Genomic DNA, 20,717 nt, shown 5'->3' with positions numbered 1-20,717 from the left:
TATGGCATGTGTGTAAAATTAAGAAAACAATGGGCTTATGGATTCAAACACGTTTTATTCCATTTGTTGTAAGTTGCAAGCATGATAAATATCAAGTCATGTTCTTTTACAGTGTTTTACTGCCACCTATTGTTTAGGAAAAGGACAACTGCTACTTACAGAAATAGTCTTAAACATACAGTAGGAGAGGGTGACAGTTAATAATTGACAAATTATTTAGAATTTAAAATTAAATTGTTTATCATCTATCACTTATTCTGTGACTTGTTACATATCCCTGGTTCATGACTTCTGCAGCAAAGCATTTTTTAAAACAAAACCACTGCACACTATATCTAAATGTGTAAGAGAAAGTAGCAAAATGGATATTTGTTGAAATAGAGGTGTCACAGAGTATTGCTATTACGAAAGTCTGTATTTTCAATGAAGAGTTTCAAAAGTAAATGTCATGCAAGAAGATTATGGTCTCAAGCAGTACAGTATTTGTTGTAGAGTTGTTTTCCTAGTCCAGCATGAATAATTAAAAAAACAGTAAAATCATAACCTGTTGCCATTAGCACAGTTGGGACTGAGAAGGCAACGACAGTTCTCTAAGATGGCTTTTCACAAGTCAAGTTGATGAAAGTTTAGAAGGTTGTTGGTTTCAGACCAAGCAGGGTGCTGTGCCCCATCCATCTCTGAGGCGACTTGGTTGCCACTTGCCAATGTGTGATTGCCCCCACCAATAGTAGCTTCACAATCAAGGCAGCGTCGGCTCTCCATAGCCCCTCCACACTCTGTTATAAGATAGACATGGCCATTGGGACATTTGTACCAGTGTCCAGGCCGCATTCCCATAGCCGAGACGATCATCTTTCTCTCCTCCTCATTGATCCCTAAGCCTGTGAGTGGAAGCATGTTGTCTAGTTCCTTCATGGCTTCTTCTACTCGGCATTGGTCTTGTTCAGTAAATTGGCCACATTTTTCCAAAACCTTGGTTATTGTTTGTACCTCGGAATTGATTTTGTCACTTTGTCCTCTCATCTCTGCCATATGGCAACGGGCGTTGAGTTCAGTCAGGAGGGTGATTCTCCGTAGCTCTCTCTGCAAATCAAAGACCTGCTGGTCTGTGAATTTTTGGTGCCGGTTGTTGAGCCAGTGCTCAAACTCCTCAAAATACTTTCCTAATCTGTTGCTATGCATGGCTGACATGTTTTCCCTTTGGACCTTCTTCAGCTTTGCAACTCTTATTAGGAAGTCCATCTTGTTTTCCAGGACCCACAGATGCTTTGCTGTGAGATATTTTCTTTCCAGTTGGTTATTGATATGCATATATTCCTCTTGGTGATGCATTTCATGGAGGAGAAGGTTGTCCTCCCACTGATTTTGAAGGGCCTTCCTGTGCTCTTCAATATCCACCTGACGTCCGTTTATCTTCACCTTTACCATCTCTATTTCAGACAGGCTGCGGTTGATGTGAGATCCATAGCGTAGATTCTTGCGGATTGGTGTTCGACACTTTGGACATTCCTTTAGTTTTATGGCCACCTGCTCTCCTTCATTTGCCAGCTGGTTGTCATCCATCCCCATGTATTGGTCCATGGCTGTGTATTCAATGATGTGTCCACAGTCCTCTAGCTGAATGAAGAAAGCCTCAGGCTCATCCTCAGTGCCGAAGAAAATCTCTGTGACCTCATCGTGATTACAAATGCGACATTTGCTTGGACATTTGTCTCCACACAGACCAATGCATGGGTGGCCGCAATCCAAGGTCTTGGCACAGGGTAGGGTGCATGGCAGACGATCGCATGGCTCATAGCAAAGCTTACTGCAGCTTTGGTGAGGGCACTGCCAAGCACAGGGCTCAATGCACGGAGCACAGGGCTGTCCACATGGCTTCATACACTTGCTGTGCACGCAGCAATTCTCACATGGTTCCTGACAGGGGGGGCAATCACGAGTGCAAGGCTCCCTGCACTTGTGAGAGCAAATCAGGAGACGGTCACAGTGGTGAAAACATGGGTAATGGAACCGTCCCTGATAACACTTGCCACAGTTACCATGACAGGCATGGCCACATTTTAGCTGTTCCTCACAAGGGGTCCTACATTCAGGCTGCTCTATGTGAGTTTTGTAAAAGCATGCATCTTGCTGGCTGTGGCCACACTTTAGTTTTAAGGTGACCTTCACCTTGCACTGATTGGTGCATTGTTCCCCACACAATGAATGACATGGATGCCCACAGGGAAGCAGCTTCTGGCAAGGCTCCTTGCATGTGAATGTCCGCGGGTCCCTGTGGCAGGGAACCATCTGAGTGTGTTGACACTGGGGTATGATCTTCTCAACCTTCACTGGACATTTCTCTGGGCATTCTTTATGGCACAGAAGGGTGCACCTGTGTCCCAGATCACATAAAATCTTCTGGCAATTTTTAAGACACTGGTACTTCTTGTGCTCCGGGTCGTAGGGGTGGCACACACTTGAGCAAACATGGCCACATTCCAAACGGAACTCACAAGGCTTGGTGCAGCCCCCCTCAGGGGCTTGTTTGAAATCATCAGCACAAGAGGCTTTTACCTGTTGATCTGGATGATTCTGACAGCACAGGGTCAGAGCACTCCCAACCTGGTCCTTCTCCCCCAGGGTGTGGAAGATGTTGCTCCACAGTTTGACTTGGCTCAGCATTGACCTATTGCCAATACAGTAGAGACCTTTTTTGGCACGAGACAAGGCTACGCAGACTCGATTGGGAATGTTCAAAAAGCCAACTTTACCCTGCCGGTTGCTGCGGACCAGAGACAACAAGACAATGTCATTCTCTTCTCCCTGGTACTTGTCCACTACATGCACTTTGACCCCTGTGAACTTGCTGGCAGGCATGAGATTGCGCAGGCAGTGGAGCTGCCCGGTATAGGTCGTGAGGATGGTAATTTGCTCTGGTTTGTAGTCCTGTAAGATAAGATAGCGGCAAAGAGAGACTACAAACATTGCCTCATGTTTGTTCTGATGGCTTTTTCCATCTTTAATCTCTTCTTCTAGGTGGTTGTGCTCCACAAAGAATAAATTGGTATTTAGGCCCTGTAAGACAGCAATTGATAAAAACATATTCTAAGTTATTATTTGATATTTATCATATTCTTTTGAATATTGTATACTTTGCCAAACTGACAAAAAAACATTTTTTTTTTAAAGTCTAAGACACTATGCAGATACTTTTGATCCATGCACGCAAGCAAACAGATATTCACAGCTGAGAAAAACAAGCAGAATTGAGACGCAGCAGGAGAGCAAATAAAATATGTACCTTAATATTGTCGTAGTCCAACACAGAGGGATGGTTTTCCAGCTCTGCGTAGATGTGTGGGGTCAGAAGACGGGCAATTTCTGGCCTCATACGATGCTGAAAAATAGACCAAAACACAGATAAACACAGGCATTCACATATGGTACACAGGCATACATGCACCTACAAACATAACAATTCAAGTGTAATGCTTTCAACTTAACTGCATCATCTAATCATTTTATTGATCAATAGATCCTGCAATAAGATAAACAAATGAACAGATGCAACACAAACCTGGTAGTCGAGTCTGACAAAAGGAAGTCCCATGTTCACCAGCCTCTCAAACATGGACATCTCCAGGTTGAAGTTCTTAGCAAGTTCATATACTGTGGCACTGGGGCGCAGCTAAAGAAAAGAAAAAATCACATGTGCATCATATGCTTTAAACACTTCAGTTTTCATATCACTTAGTTTTTATTTGCTGTACAAACTGAGAACCTTTTGTGACCTAATGTAGGTTTTTAGGGAACAGAAATATGCTTTTATAATCAATATGCAAGTCTTGTCTCTCTTAACCTTTTTCCAGCTTTTGGCTTTTCCATCCAGTGGTGATTAAGTTAATTTGATTTACTGCCTTATATTAGCATATTTAAAGAGCCCTAGATCACAACCATGCAAGTGAAGAATAAAGAGAGGACTTTCATGGTCACATGCCTAAGGTGATTGGAGCATTTGAAGTCATGTAAATGTTAGTAAATACTTATTACACAGTTCCCAGACAGGTGGAAGCAACCACAGTAGTAAGCCTAGACCCGATGAACAATATTCTGCTAAGGGTTTCTGTTTTAAGGTGACTGGATGGGAATATAAAATGTATGCAAATGAACTTTAACTTTCTTTTCCTGTCCTGTTAAGTTTTTGCTTTTTTGTCTATACAGTATGTGGGAGTGTTTGTGTGTGTTGGCAAACCTAATTTAGCTAGAGGACAGAGTGTGATTGTGCATGTATGTGGGAGGGGGTGTGGGGGAGGCAAGACAAATTCTAGTATAAATGTGAAGCATTGTGTTCTGCTCGATTCAACACCAAACCTGTGATTAATGAACAGCACAACAATGCCAAAGCTTATTTTACTTGGAAAGTGTGATCCATCCACCTCCATTACATGCACAGATTTAACTTTGAGTTCCACAAAAACAAAGCTTTAAACACTTAAAATCAAAATAAAATACTATCAAATGGCTTTAAACCCATGAAACAAACAGACAAACACATAGTTGTGCCATCAGAATACCTCATCTTACTGAAGGTGTATAAGAGGATGAACCCAGTAATGCTTAAGAATAGGCGAGAGTAGCAGCGTTTGAAAAAATGCCATACAAACGGTTTGCAAGATTAAGTGTTTACACTAAAAAATGGGGCGAGTACCTGAGCTCTTTGGAGGGCTCCTAGGATGTCATATACTGGGGATAGATGTATGCAATGTGCTTACGGTGTTATCATATATATGACCCCATGATTTGTTTGTTTTTATGGTTTACAGTTTGTTGCTTATTTTGTTGTTATTTGATTGTATTGAATGGCTTTTATTTCATCTTGTATCGAATTTTGTATAGGGAGGGGGTGATGAAGTCGAGTGGGGGGGGTGGGGTGGGGTTCAGATGGGGAGGTGTTGTTTCGTGAGTTGTATGTCCTGTGTTAATAAAATAAAAAATCGTAATCATAAAAAGAATACCTCGTCTTGATTACTTGCTAAATATATATACTGTATATACTGTATACGTGTGTGTGTGAGTAAATAATATATATATATATATATATATATATATATATATATATAATATACACACACATTTTTTTTACCACACCTGTACTAATTTAATTGTGCTGTAGTTTAAATTGATAAATCAGAGGTACTTTGATTGATTTATGGATTTTGCACATTAAACTTGTATAAAAAAGTAAATGGAGCTTCAGACACAGTGGTAAATTACTTTTATATTAATCTGATGCACGTGATGAATAAAAATGACCATTGATTTCCAAGCCTCTATTTTGCATTCCATTCTTATACTTGTTAAACTTTCAGTGTGACTGTAAGAAAGTCAGGTTTCTTTGTATATTCAAATGCATGCATAGATTCATGCATAAACAGTACAACGAGCAAATATTAGGAAAACAGCAGAAATAAAGTTACACAGCAAGAAGAGACCAGATCAGAATATTGAAAAGTGTGATAGAACTGTGTGTAGTTGTGATCGCATTCTGCAGATTGCTAGACAGGCTGCTTGGCCATATGTCCTTGGCAGGCCCTGACAAGTTGTTGTAATAGTCTACTGCAATTCAGCATATCACTCTTCTATATATTTTGTAATGGCTGGCAAGGGATGTTTTTGTTTTTTTTTGTCATTTCCCTCAAGGCAACACACACAAACATACTGACAACCACACAAATACAGAAATTCCCTCATGACAGGTTGTCCTTTTATTTTTCACCTAGGCATGTAATTTCAGTCAAAGGATGATGGCATATTAAAATACACCAGTGCACACATTGACATGCAGAGTATAATGAGATGAAACAAAGAGGTTAGGAATAATTGTCCTATTTTTCTGTGTGGATTCTTACCTGCTGATGGTCTCCGATGAGGATGAGGTGTTGGCATGCCTGGCTCAGTGTGGTGATGGTGTGGGCCTCGAGAACCTCTGCAGCCTCTTCTACAATCACCAGACGGGGACGCACCTTCTGCAGAACTTTACGAAACTTGGCTGCCCCTGTTGTTGTCATGCCAATAACCTGATGGACAGTATATGTGTTTATCTACACACCTCTGCTTTTTCATGATTAATTATATTACACACATTTGTATTGATGCCCTTAAGTATAGAAATACTCATTGTAATGCCAGCCTATTTAATAGCGTTGACTTTTTGAGACTACAGTGCCAGCTCTCTTAACCTTTTGTGTATCAGACCCACAGTTACAAAATGTATTATAACAATACATGTGTTGTGCGGTCCTTTTTGGAAATGTTCTTATTCACGTTCTTGCTGAGAGTTAAATGAGAAGATTGATACCACTCTCATGTCTGTGCAATAATTAGGAAGCTACAGCCAGCAGCTGGTTATCTAAGCACAAAGACTGGGAACAGGAGGAAACAGCCTGCCTGGCTCTTTCCAAAGGTAACAAAATCTGCCTACCAGCACCTAAAGCTTGCTAATTAACACATTATATGTTATTTGTTTATTCAGCGCTAAAGCTGAAGTTGCAGTTTGGGTTCTGTGTCGGACTATTTCTTGGCCGGGCGCAGTAACCTCCTGGAGACTTCGCTGATTGCCTGGCAACCTCGCCTTAGTATCACGGTGATCCACAGATGCCGTGTGATGAAAAGTTTGTGCTACTTTCTACTAGTTCCAGTGTTGCTTTACTTCAGTATACCCGGGACCGTACTTATATAGATAAATAGAGATATATTGTGTATTTAATGTTGCGCACCTTTCAGGCAACAACAGTGCAAGGCACATTATTATTATTATTATTATATGCGATTATCGAGTAGACTGTAAAATTGTGTTAAAGTTTTGATTAAACAAGGATCTACTGGTGGATCATTGAACAAATAACATGCATACTATTCATTGCTGCAATTGTACTGTACCGTGGCTTCCTTCAGGAGACAGAGGTTCTCCTCACGTTTTACATCAGCCAATCTGTCCACTGCGTTCTGATAATCCTCTTCAGTCTCTTGGATTCTGGTGCAAAGTTCTACCCTGTAACGTGCCACCCACAACCTGCAGACACAAAGGAATAATAATGGTAAAACACTGTCACAACTGACTCAATTATCTGGAAGCCGTAGACTCATTATTTGCTCTGCATCTGGAAGTATAATCAGAGCCGAAGTGTTACTTGATATTACTCTAAGTGCCAAACATATCATATCTGTCTTGGAAGGAAATTGCTTTGCCATTTGTTAGTTTAAATAATATTTACAACGATGTTAACAAGAGTCCTCACAGTCCATGTAACGTGTTATGTCTTGTCCTGGTGATTAGTTGACTTAATTTTACACACTGGGAACAGATATAGAGAGGAAGAAAAATGAAGAGAACAGAAATGTAAGAAAGGTACTAGGAGAGGCGATTGAAGGTAAGAGTTGAAAAAGAGGCACATTGTTAGTGCACAAAGAAAAAAGAAAAGTGTCTACCGATAGAGTCTCCATCTGTCCGGCTGGCTGAGGGTCCAAATATCCAAGACAGCATCTTCCTCTTCTTTAGTCATGGTTGAGCTATTCCTAAGCTCTTTCCTGATTTTGTTCTTCAGCTTTCTTTTCTGGGCCCGTTGCATCTGTACAGATCAAAACAACTTTTGAACTTCCAGAGCCTCAGTTTATTAACCGTTTTAGAGCTAATCTGGTAGTATTTTTGTTGCTTGTTAATTGAAATAGAATGTTGCAGTCTCTTAGTTTGTTTCAAATCAAAATTTACATTAAAGAGTGAGCTGTAGTTTAATGGAGGGCGAAGTGTGTCAAGGCGACAGCATGACACAGAAGTAGTGTATTTAGCCATGGTCTGTAGAAACTATGACTGTTTGGAACATAGGTTTCTATTGGACAACTCTTAAAAATACTGTTAGCATGTGCATGCATCTGCTGCTCTCCAACCAGTCCACTATTGCTAAAAAGAAATACCGTTCTCAATCAGTTTGCCTGATTGAACAGGGATTGCAAAAATGTTAGACTTGTAAAATGCTCATTACAATCTCCACATTAAAAAATTCTCTTCATTTACCTCCCATCCTTCCTCGCTCTGCTCAGCCTGTATTTCAGCTTTATCCAGGTTCATAGCCAGCATCAGTTCCTCTACCGCTCTGACAGCCTCCTCCATGTCTCCGTTCTTTTTGCCATCTCTACCACCTTTGGGACCAATGTTGTCTTCAATAATCCGCTCTGCCTGGATCAGATCTGCTTCCTCTGCGATTTCAATGAGGTTGTCTTCCTCATCCAGCTCCATCTCTTCCTCTGCTGCTATATCCAACACATTGCAGTAAGAATCAGTATGAGAAGGATTCATGCACCAGTACAACACCTGCAGAATTTTTGTTTTCACTGACAATTTATAACGTTGCATGGGGCGTAGTAAGACATAAAAAAAGGAAAGGTCCTAAAATACAGAAAGTTAACATGGTATGCGGGAGAGGGGACAGACAATATTTGTCTATATACTGTACATACCATGATAAATGGTTGAAGTTCTTGGTTTATATAATCATCAATTATAAAAAGTGTCTATTGGAACTGGGTGCTGGATTTAAAAATGCAACTGGAGCTGTTTAGGGTTTAGAATTTGGGTCATTTTGCCATTTTTGGAGCTCCTAAGTGTTCATTTCAACTGGTTTGGAGACTGCTGACATGGAACTGCAAGGGCTACCTGGCCGACGTCCTACACATTGCTCTGGACTGAAAGGTAATGACAGTTGCCCGGAACAGTTGACTTTAAAAGACAGAGTTTAGGTGTCAGGCACTGAACACATCAATTTAATATAAAGATGGACAATTGGAGAGAGGGAGCTTCTACTTTGCTAAAGTTATATTTTTCATTTAAACACATATTTAGCATTGTAATGCTTCTCGGCCATTTATATTAATCTGTAATGATGAAGTGCTAGTAAAAGTAATGACAGTACAGGTCTTACGTGTCTGCTGGTTGACATTCCCATTACTTCTTTAATAATGTAATTCTTTTAGCTGGTCAGTCAATAACATTTTCACTGCATCCCAACAATAGCAAGGTGAAACAGCTTTACAAAAGCAACACTTGATGTTCTGTTGTCACTGCTGTAGTATGAACATATAGATATATAGATATAGGATAGTTACGATACAAATGCATCTGTGCAATTCAAGTTTTCACTTGTTTGCTTGGAAAATGTAAAAAAACCTCTGTGGAGGGAATCTTGTGTGGTTAAAATGATCCATTCACACTATCACAGAGTTTTCAGGTGCTGTTTACAATCAGTGAAAAGAAGCCAATTATCAGATCTTCTTACACCGTTACTGTGGAGCACCACTTACATTAAAGGGGCGCTATGCAGTTTTTGGCCATTTCTCGCTTTTTGCTCGCAGGTTTCTATATAGAGCTCCCCCTACAGCTTCGGAATAGATATTTGGCAGCTCCTACGTTTACTTGTGTCTGACTCCTCGCTCGGTCAGTCTGCTGTTTCCTCTTTCTCTGTTCTTCCGACAATGCTTTCCTAGCTTTCTGCTTCTTTTTAGCCAGCTCTGCCATGACAATAGTGTGAAAAACTCCATCGCTACCTTGTTAGCCGGTTCCTGAATGGGCGTATGTGAGCAGTGCCGTGAAGCAATTCGTTACATCGCGAGACCTGATATCACGCGATCCTTCCTGACGCTGAGGCCGGCGGCTCGCCGGGCAAAAGTTGCAAGGGTGGTTTTTCCACTCATAGGCGCTAGGGGGGAGCGAGACGACCAACTTTCAACCCGAAAAAAGTCACATAACCATTCCAATGACTCCGAAGCTGTTCAAGTAAGGTAAATTAAGCTAAAAAAACTGCATGGTTCCCCTTTAAAAGCCTTACCTTCATTTCTATTTGCATTCTCTGTCTCCCTCTGCAGGAAGACGGTGGAACCGATACCCAACCACTCCATCATCAGACTGGACTTCTTCTCACCCCAGGTCACAAAATCATCCTGAGTCTACAAATCATTTCATAAACAGCAACTGATGAGTTTGCACTTGTCTTGTTCAGTCTATTCAGTTGTACTCAGTTTACACATATACATAAGATGTGTATGTTTTATTCCCTCACTGGTGGTTGGTTGTGTAGATTGTCCCAGTGTCTGGATGAAATAAAGTTGCGTAAGAAGACTTCACGCAGGACGCCTTTCAGAGAACACTCCAGCTTCATGCTCTGACTCTGGATCTCCCTCTCCTCCTCACACAGCTGCCTGTGAATCTGTTAAACAGGTTATTAATACAGTGATTAGGTGGCGACATCACACAAGAATGTAATGTATGGCAACTTATAAAGCTGAGTAAAGTGACAAGCATATGAATATGACACAAAAAGATGAAGTACAAAATGTGCAAAACACAACATTAGCATGATAAACTTAAAGACTTTTTTTATAGAATATAAAAGGCTAAACTAGTAGGAATTATCTTAACCTAGTCTCAACACATTGATATGCATTAAAATTGCGTGTGGAGCAACTTGAAACATCACACTAAGTTATACGAGCCACACTGTAGGTCAGTCAGCATCCTACCTGATTATACGCTAGACGCAGGTGAGACGGCAGCTTCTGTCTGAAGCCATGTGAGTGCGTCAGCTCCCTTAGATTGAAGCGCTTCAGGATCTCACTGTTGCTGCGGCCTCCTACTCTCACTATCCCCTCTGGCAGAAATTTATGAATACCTTAAAAGCAAAGGCAAAACAGAAAGCTTATGTGTCTTTGTTTGTTGTTAAGAGACTGTTTTAAATCCCAAAACCACTCAAACAACATATAAAACAGATCTGAAATTATTGGCATCACTGCTTACCCTCAAGGAACTGATCCAGGGCATGGTTAGTGTAACACACTACCAGCATCGGAGCGTTGCCTCTCCAAATATCCTGATTTGTCAACAGAGCCTGAGCAATCTTAAGGCCAACGTAGGTTTTTCCTGAGAAAATGCAAGATTCCTGATTTTAATGTAAGGGATTTTATCATTTAACAAATGTGTGAAATTCATTTGACATTTCTTTCATTCACAAATTAATTAAGTCATCAACATCCAACAATGGGTTTACAATGCCTCACCAGTGCCAGGAGGTCCCTGTATGATGGTCAGCTCCTTTGTGAGGGCCAGCTGGAAGGCTCTCATCTGAGACTCATCCAGCCCCAGCTTCTCCATGCTCGGCCAGGCCCGTGCCTCCAGGCAGTGAAAGGGCAGTATAACGTCCTTATGGTCAGGGTGAGCAACAGATGAAAGGTCATAAACATCTATTCTCTGCAGATAAGCTGGGGGATGCACTTCTGTGCTGCACTCCACGATGTACCTGGATGCATTATGGAGAGAATTACATCTTTTAGCGTCTACTATCTGTGTAAAAGGAGGCTGTAGAAACTTCTCACTAATAGATCCTTGATAATATGTTCCTTTCTCCAAAGAATGTTTTTCCGTAGTAGGCCACGATTAAAATGTACAGTTAAATCCACTGCAATAAACATGTTAAAGCTTAATTAGTTTTTACGATTAAAGGGAGCTTATGTAACTTTTGCTGAACAGTGGCCACAAGTGGCACTTACAGGATAATGGTAATGTTAAAAACATAGTGTAACAGTAGCACAAGTAGAGAAGAGTCATAAAGCCATTGGGACTGATTCAATAATGCCAATTACTTAGCAATATCTATCTAAATTCCACTTTCTTTGTGTTGGAATTTTAAACTCCAGTCAATTTATGAGGACTATGATTAACTGCTCCTCAGATCTCTGCAGGGTAAATCCAAACAACTAGCTAGACTATCTGGCCAATCTGAGTTTTCTGTTGCACGACTAAAACAACTTTTAAACGTACACGTTCCACCAAAACAAGTTCCTTCCCAAGTCTATTTTGCAGCAGCACCGTGGCTCTGTCCGGCGCTTAGTGCTGCTCATGGCGATTGTGATTGGTTTAAAGAAATGCCAATAAACCAGAGCACATTTTCACCCATCCCGGAATGCTGTGTGGGCTAGCCAGACTCTCCTCCGCAGCGATGTGGAGGAAGGTCTGGCAAAGCGAGACTAGATGATACCAGACCAAGTAAGCCTTTAGCTGCAAAGTGTACTCAATTAAGCAAAAGGTGCATTTTGTTGCCTGTGAATTCAACTTTTCATTTGCAGAATAAGGTGTTATTCTTCAGTCTTTAAATGCAAGCTCAAAAGCATGAATTTAGTTATGATAGGTAAAGGAAAACGGTGGGAGAGCTGGATAATTCTTCTTCACATGCCCCCAGCTGAGGTAGGGGGTGTTTGAGGGTTTACCAGGAAAAGCTGGAGATGGTTCTCAGGGGAAACGCCCACCAGGCTGCACTGTTTGCACCACACAAATTAGCATCTAACATTAGGCAAAAACATCAAGAAAAAGGAGAACTATTTTCGATAAACAATGCTTTGTAACTGATAACTCCCATGGTGCACTTAAGAAGGAAAAACTGTTATTTATTTAGTATTTTCAGGTAGTCACAAGAGAAAGGTCTGGGACAGATGGACAACAAAGTGTCCCATATAATACATTACTTTGTGGTATCTATGAAGGGCATTGGGAGTGCAGACAATAACCGAACTTTTGAACTCACCCATGCGTGATAGCTTTTTGGGAATACCGTGCCGATATAATTAAATCATGCCAATTAAAACCATGATTGCTGAATTTGCTTTGTACCATTTCTCCCCCCTGCTGCCCTTTGAAAAAATCTACATGTAAACTCGTTTTCAAAGTGCTGTGGGATTATATAAAAACTATGACCTTGATGGTAGAACTCCTCCACAGCACACAAACACGCAGACACACACTCCTACCTCTGAAAGGGCAGGTTGTCCTCCTCCTGCTCCTGTAGGCCCTCTAGAACATAGCGATAGGCCTCAAAGTAGGCAGTGGTCTCAATCATCAGGAACGATTGATCTTTCTGTGAGATAAAACATGTTTAGTCCTTTGTATATCTGTTTCATATAAAACCATACATTCCCCCACCCTGCACCTATCCTCTATCTTAACAGTCTTGAGAGGTGTTGATTTACCTTGGTGGTCATTTTGGAAGCTGCAGTTTGATGTGCTATACAGTTATACTGAGAGGTGTTTTTAATCTTTTGTCAACCCCATGTATATCAGTGAAGGGTGGACTAAATATTAGGAAACGCCTCTCAGTATTTTTGCTTATGTACCTGAAAAACTGGCAACTAAATTTCGATTCAGCTACAGTGTTTGCAGATTAAGTGGCTGAAATTAAACCCTAACCCATATCCAGAATTGCATGCATTCTGCCCTTATCAACAATGTACTGCTCACCTCAATTCTGGCCAACTTCAATCTGCTTTCTTCAGTAAAGGCAATCTGGACCTGTCCCTTCCGCAGCTGTTTGGGGTCCCGATCTGACACTGTGGCAAATAAGAAGCTCTCAAAATTATCACACGACAGGCAGACCAGGGACCCATAGATTAGCCTCTTGGAGTTCTGCCAGACCACAAACTGTAGGATAGATGGAGGAAATATTTTTATTACACATGTTAATATACAGTATGTCTTTCCATTTGCTATTCAATTAGCAAAATGCCATTGTTTCTCTTAAAAATGTGCTTGATTGTATTAGTCAGATGTCATATACACACTAAATGTAACAAACATCTAAGTCCATCCAGAGACGTACCTTAAGTGGCTTAATGTCAAACTGGACTATGTAGGCAAGGCCAGTCGGCGTGCACTTGGGCACCACCACTTTTGTGTCCAAATACACTCGGATGTCATCAAATCGCTTCATCTTCAGTGGATTATCACTCCTCCCCTTGTCCATTTGGTCCCGAAGCAATTGCTGGATCCCCTCACGGAGTGGCCGCACAAAGTCCTCTCTCAGTAGCCGGAAGTGCGTGTCAAGGTAGACGTGGGTGTTTGTGTAGCGCCGAGAAGTGAGGTTGGGTCTAAGAAAGGGCCTGTGTTCCTGATGGAACTCCTCAGGAGTTGGGTAGATGGATATGGTCCTGAAATCTTGCTGCTCTTCTTCACCTGGGTTAGAAATAGTGGGAGTTTCAGTTACTCACGTATCTATAAAACTGGGTGGCAATTATTTCATCCCAAAATATTTTTTCTGCAGTGTTGGCTTGAGGGCAGGGTATCAACATGTTTAAAAACAAAAAAACAGCATTTCAGTAAAGATATCTATAGGAGGCCATTACCTGGGTTATTACCTCCAGTGGGAAGGAGGGCATAAGTGTCCTTGTCTGAGCGCAGGGTACCCTCCCAGGATCTCTCCTCGAGGTGCTTGATCAGGCTCTGAATACTCTCCACGCTCTCCTCCATTTCAGGCTTGATGTCCACTCCTTTTGCCCTCAGGCTGTTGATGGAGGCATTGAGCACCGTCAGTAGCAAACTCACAGCCTCGATAGAGCTAGCAGGAAAGATGCTGAGGACCTAATGAGCATTATATTGAGGATAGTTAGTTAAAGCATATTTAACTACTAGGAGTTCAACTACTAATTTAAGAACTGTTAACAGAAAGAAGCACAATCAGGCCAAAATAATGAGGAACATTTTCTGTAACAAAAGTTTCTGTAAAAGTTTGAACATTGTTGGTTGGACTTGCGTTTGTCATTTATCAAAGGCAGCTCTTCTGGGTCTACTAAATGACTTCAGTGCAAACTCGCACTCACTGTGTATTTTTCGCGTATTACTTCATTTATGCTTCAGCTGAATTCACTAACTGATTTGGTTCTTCTACTCTTTACTTCCTCATATTTACCTTTGACAGAATAGCCAGGATGTTTTCCAGGTGCTGTGGGTACTGTGCCCTGCGGACGGGGTTGAACTCTGACCCCATGCCCCCCAGATAGTGGGGCAGGATGGTGCGGAAAAAGCCTGAATCTTTTATGATGCCAGCCAGGTGCTGCAGGGTGCATCTTTCTGTATGTGATTTGAAGGCTTTACTCAGCACCAGGCAGAGGAGTTCGACAAGGTCCTGCCTCATTTGTGTCCCGCGCAGGACCTCTTGAAGGCCAGGGTGAGAGGACAGGGTGATGGCCACTACAGATGGATCTTCTCCAGAGAGTTCTTCCAGTGTTTTATAGCCCAGTCTAGGTGCCCAGACTCTGCCTGTAGAGTTGGATCTCCCTCCATTTCTCTCTTGCCTGTCTCCCACATTATCTCTTCTCTCACCCCCTCTATCCACACTATGTCCTCCTCTGCTTGCACCCATTCCTGCCATCCCCCTTCTAGCTCCTTCTCTTTCAGCTGCACCTTGCTCTCCATTTCTTCTTACCCCACCTCTCTCTGCCCCTTCTCCTCCATTTCCACCTCTCCCCCTCCATCCTACTCTCTGTCTGGCTCCTCCTCCCTGTCTCCCTGCATCTGCTGCTGCTCCTCTTCCTCTCCCTGCATCTGCTGCTCCTCCTCTTCCTCTCCCTGCATCTGCTCCTCTTCCTCTGCCTGCTGCTCCCCCTCTTCCTCTCCCCCCTTCCCCTCCTCCTCCCCCATATGTCTCCTTCCAGCCTTCTCCTCCTGCACCCCTTTCACCCCCTCTTCCTGGGTCTGGTCCTCCTCTTCCTCTTCTTCTGCCTCTCCCACACATCCCGACACCTACTCCTCCTCCATCTGTCTCCTCCCTTTTAGCTTGGTTTCTCCCACAGCTTTGTGTTCTTTTTCTTTGTTTCCCGCTGTCTCCACTAGCATTTCCATTTTGGCCAATATCAGCACCTAGGGGGGGGGGGACATTTGTACACTGAGACCTTGAAAATGAACACCTGTTTTTAGATCTGTACTCAGGGTTTTGCTCGATTGCCTCTCATACTGTATATTTACCATTGCTAGCTCCTCTACTCCCCGTTTTTGAAGTCGGTCTTTCCATGGTCTTGCATGTGCATATGGCAGTTCCTGAAATTAGGGTTGATAACATTGATGATTTCTGAGTGGCAAGTAATTATGGCATGAAAGTGAAAACTAGGGCTGCACAATATATCGTTTTGTTTTGTTTTTACGATAAAAAAATAAACATCGCGAAAGGCTGCGGAATATCGTGAGAGCCACTCAGAGATTTTATGTGTTAGTTGAAAGAAAATAGTAATATAAAAAACTGCACTTTATAATGTAACTTATTTTTTAGTGGTGCCTTTTATATTCAAGTCACTGTTCAATTTGTTCAATAAAAGAATGTTTGAAATGATTTCCTTTCATTTGTTTTAAATTCAACAAGCTATTTGTTGTATTTTAGCAGAATACTGAAGGCAGCAGAACAGAGTACTTTAATATTTATTTATAGCAAGTAATATCGTTCGCAATATTCAACAACATTATCGCATATCGCATATTAGTGAACTACTAGTGAAAACACACATTTGATCATGATCACATAAGAATTTGAAGGTTGTGTAATTTATGTGCACTGTAAGGGCAGTGGTAGAAGTATTCAGGTTTTTTACTAGGGTTTTCCCTCCCATTATAAGGCTTAGGTGCAGCACCCAAACTGTTTTGGGCACCACCTAAGCTAAATGCATGTAAAATAAATTGAGCATCAAAACTAACTAAATTTCTTATCTCAGAGCTAATGGTTGTAGTTGGTCCCCATTGGACTTATTTAGCAAGCTTTGTCTTTAAGCATTTTGAGTGTTATTTATTCATTATCTTTTATATTATATTCATTAAATTGCATTTTTTTTTATTGAAAAAACATAACATTTTCTTGAGCGAGGACCCCTAAACCCCCAGCCAAATACTTGCACCTAAGTCTGCCACAAACCTAGGGCAAACGCAAATAGTAATACCACAGTGTAAACATACTCTGTTACAAGTAAAAGTCCTGCATTTAAAGTTTTACTTAACCAATTCAGATACAATTTTATAGCTGATATATTTTGATTATTTAGCTTACTTTTCTCACATTTGAGACAGAAATTGTTGTAAACAACATGCTCTCTAGGCCTATTGTTAATTAAATTTAGTAGCAGGACAGTAACTTAACTTTATGTTAGCTTAAAAGGACTAGGGCCTAACGTTACTTCTTGTGATAAGCTATCACGTTCGTAACAGTAAAATATTGTAAAACAACTTCTCATACGTGAAAATTTTATTCCCTGTTGCATAGCGTTGGCACATATTTCGTTGGAAGATCAAAAAGCAGCACAAAAGTCTGGAATTTTCTTTGGGTTTCTACGGGTCTTTACAGGTCGGAACTCCGTACCAAGATGACAGCTGGAGAGAGGAATGTCACAAGTGCAGATCAGATCACGATGTTCAGGTACCAGACGGATGTTTTTGAAAAAGTCTTGTATAAAAGCTAATCTTTCATAGGATATTTTGACATGTAGGCTATGCGTATAACACCTCATGTTTAATTTAAACACAAATGACATTAACAATATGATTAATAGATTAAAATGGGCCTTACGCTTCCTCCTTGCCTTTCGCTTGGCCATGCCTACACTGATTGACATAGACATTCAATCAACTAGGCTAATGTAAGATGAGATTTATTGAAATGGGGACATTTCATCTGAAAAAAGGGAAGACTGTAAGATGAGATTTATTTTGTGGATATTTAGTTAACAGATGACCTTTTTAGGGTTACTGAAATAAGTCACATATTTCCATTAATTGTAGCTTCATAGTGTATTCTGTTCCTTGAGTTAACAAGGGAGCTATCTAACATGTTGTACCCTGCTTGTAATTCAGTAACAGTTAGGTTGGCGGAGGGATATGATGATGAGATGATGAAGCACGTTTTGTTATGAGTCTTGAGTTGTCCTACGCTTAAAGAGTGTCATTAAAGAATGGACCAAGTTACACGGTCGAAGCTGTCTCCGTGCTCTTACTCTATCCACGTCCCGAATGTACTTGTATGTAATAATGACGAGTTAATAGTTAACGCTAACAATAACTAGCGTTACACTAATATAAGTTTGTGGATTTGGGTGGCGTCAGATGATCGTCCATAGATACATACAGTACAGATATCCTAGAAACGTTATGCCCATTGGACTGGTCAGGGGATCTGAACGGGTTAAACAGGTAACCATCAGAGAACGTTCCCTCCCTAAAGGTTCTCTAAAGGTTAAAAAAAAATAACAATCAGAGAACCTCCAGGGAATGTTCTGTGATGGTTCTCTAAAGTAGAGCACATTGAAACACAGCTGGAGGTTTATGTTGAATTATTGATTTTATAGATTAGTATCTATAAAAATCAACGCAGCAGGTACAGTACACACGGACAAACAGCCAAGAAGTTTCCTCTGTGTAACCTCTCCCCTGAAGGTGTTTAGGGTTGTGCTAATTTTAACTCCTTTATACTGTTGGGTAGTTTGATCTACAGCAATGCATCATATTATAAAAGTTGCATTGTGTAGCTGAAACAAGAGGCTTTTAAAAAGACTTAATTAGGAGAATTTCCTCGACACATAAGGGACAATTCATCCAGTTTATCAGAAATAAATCCCTCCTGCACCTATGCTAAACTGAATTGGTGGCTTTAAAAAGTTGAAATACCCAGAATGTATGAAAGATTTGGAACATGTTATGGTTTGAATGGAGTTTTGAGTGTAAGTCCAGCATTTCTATGTAGGATCCCGCTTATAACTCAAAAGCCACAGAAATGTCACTTAATTGGTCTTTTTATATTTAGAGCATTTATTGACACATTGTTATACAGTATAGTTTTGATTATACAATGTTTATTCTCAGTTTTATTCATATTCACTAATAATTTAGAGCATTTATTGACATATTGTTATAGATTGCTACAGTATAGCAATCAATAACAATATGTTGATATATATTTTGTATTACTTAGGCCTATCTGAATATGTAAAGTATGCTAAAGCTGTCTAATGAATGGAGTAAAAACAATAGTTGCCTCCATGTGGTGGAGTAACATAAAAAGTAGCATTATATGGAAATACCCAAATCAAGTAGTATAAAGTAGTTTAGAATTTTACTTAAGTACAACAAATGTAGGCCTACTTAGTCACATTCCACCACTGTCATGTTTTCCACTATTAGCATATGATTTGTAAGGTCACAAAGTCAGATAAGAGGGTGATATCATAGCTTCTGAGGAAATCAAAGCATGTGTGCCCTCTGCTGGATGCATAGATCTTGGAATGGGGGATAGGTTTCTTTTCACCAGAAACCGCATGAGAGCTTTTAAACGCATAATGTCTTTTGTCACAGCTGCTAAAACACACGCTTTCAAGTGTAAACAAGCAAAAGGCAACGCCTTACATTTTGTTCTATCAAAATGTCTTACATTACACTCCGCAATAATCCTTTATTTTAATAATACTAATTATTTGAATTGTTTTACTTACTCAGTTTTGATTATACAATGTTTATTCTCAGTTTTATTCATATTCACTAATAATTTAGAGCATTTATTGACATATTGTTATAGATTGCTACAGTATAGCAATCTATAACAATATGTCAATATATATTTTGTATTACTTAGGCCTATCTGAATATGTAAAGTACGCTAAAGCTGTCTAATGAATGGAGTAAAAACAATAGATGCCTCCATGTGGTGGAGTAAAATAATAAGTAGCCTAGCATTACATGGAAATACACAAATCAAGTACTATAAAGTAGTTTAGAATTTTACTTAAGTACAATAAATGTAGGCCTACTTAGTCATATTCCACCACTGTCACGTTTTCCACTATTAGCATATGATTTGTAAGGTCACAGAGTCAGATAAGAGGGTGATATCATCTTTAACTGTCCATGGATAGCTTCTGAGGAAATCAAAGCATGTGTGCCCTCTGCTGGATGCATAGATCTTGGAATGGGGGATAGGTTTCACTTCACCAGAAACCGGATGAGAGCTTTTAAACGCATGTATAATGTCTTTTGTCACAGCTGCTAAAACACACACTTTAAGTGTAAACAAGCAAAAGGCAACGCCTTACATTTTGTTCTATCGAAATGTCGTACATTATACTCCGCAATAATGCTTTATTTTAACAATAATAATAATAATAATAATAATAATAATAATAATAATAATAATAATAATAATAATTTTATTTTAATTGTTTTACTTACTCAGTTTTGATTATAAGATGTTTATTTATTCTCAGTTTTATTCATATTCACTAATAATTTAGCCGGCTGCCTCTTTCAACCTCTCCCCAAACGCGAGAATGAAAGAGAGAAAGCACTTACCTAGACTGAAATCCACTTGACATTAATATTTCCACATCAAGCATTACAAAAGAAGCAGGTAGGCCTATTTGCGATCATTACAGCATATCCTTCCGTCGGTAGTCGCTGTCTCAGCTGTGCCTGCTGCTCACACTGCTTAGTTCAAGAAGCTGCTTTTTATAGGCTCAGTCTGTCCGTTTCGTTTTCGTTATAAACAGAACACACCACACCTAGAAGTGTGCAACGTGCATTTGTTTATGAGGCACGTCAGGTAACATCAGCACACAAAAAATCCCCAGTTGCATAACAGTTTAGTATGTAGCTAACGCCTATGGCTAAGAGTACAGTGCCATGGAAGTAGGCCTTTTATCAGCAATATTAGCTAGGACATTTAACACAGCAGAATGGCTCAGTCATACAGACATGTTATTGTGATCAAAGAGTATAGTGTGATTAGCTAGCTAACGTTAATTATTGAGCAGTATTTTAATTAATTGTTGTAGCTCGTTTATAAGTTAACACGTTTTGTATGTAAAATCAACTATCAAACTATATGCTTTTTTTTTTTTTTTTT

At 40.3% G+C, this 20,717-nt stretch overlaps 1 protein-coding gene across 4 annotated transcripts; it reads right to left on the bottom strand.

Moving 5' to 3' along the window:
- Positions 1-35: 35 nt before the first annotated feature.
- Positions 36-20,683, bottom strand: znfx1 (zinc finger, NFX1-type containing 1). Of its 4 annotated transcripts, XM_036002440.1 has the most exons (20): positions 20,165-20,682; positions 15,815-15,886; positions 15,662-15,709; positions 14,760-15,607; positions 14,197-14,431; positions 13,674-14,026; positions 13,316-13,495; positions 12,829-12,935; positions 11,086-11,324; positions 10,826-10,948; positions 10,552-10,700; positions 10,092-10,238; positions 9,861-9,978; positions 8,054-8,289; positions 7,471-7,610; positions 6,922-7,054; positions 5,892-6,059; positions 3,560-3,670; positions 3,284-3,379; positions 36-3,057 (listed from the first exon to the last, which is right to left on the bottom strand). In XM_036002440.1, exons 2-20 carry the CDS (start codon positions 15,858-15,860, stop codon positions 604-606), a joined length of 5,931 nt encoding a protein of 1,976 aa, XP_035858333.1. In that variant the 5' UTR covers positions 15,861-15,886; positions 20,165-20,682; the 3' UTR covers positions 36-603. The 4 variants fall into 4 exon arrangements, with proteins under 4 accessions (XP_035858333.1, XP_035858332.1, XP_031157659.1 ...); XM_036002439.1 differs by having other exon boundaries at positions 8,054-8,286; positions 14,760-15,716; positions 15,813-15,886; positions 20,165-20,683; XM_031301799.2 differs by having other exon boundaries at positions 14,760-15,709.
- Between the last annotated feature and the right edge of the window lie 34 nt (positions 20,684-20,717).

The sequence above is a fragment of the Sander lucioperca genome, chromosome 6, assembly GCF_008315115.2.
Source record: "Sander lucioperca isolate FBNREF2018 chromosome 6, SLUC_FBN_1.2, whole genome shotgun sequence".
NCBI lineage: Eukaryota > Metazoa > Chordata > Actinopteri > Perciformes > Percidae > Sander > Sander lucioperca.
Note: the sequence above shows the minus strand (reverse complement) of the source record. Positions and strands in the feature narration are given on the sequence as shown.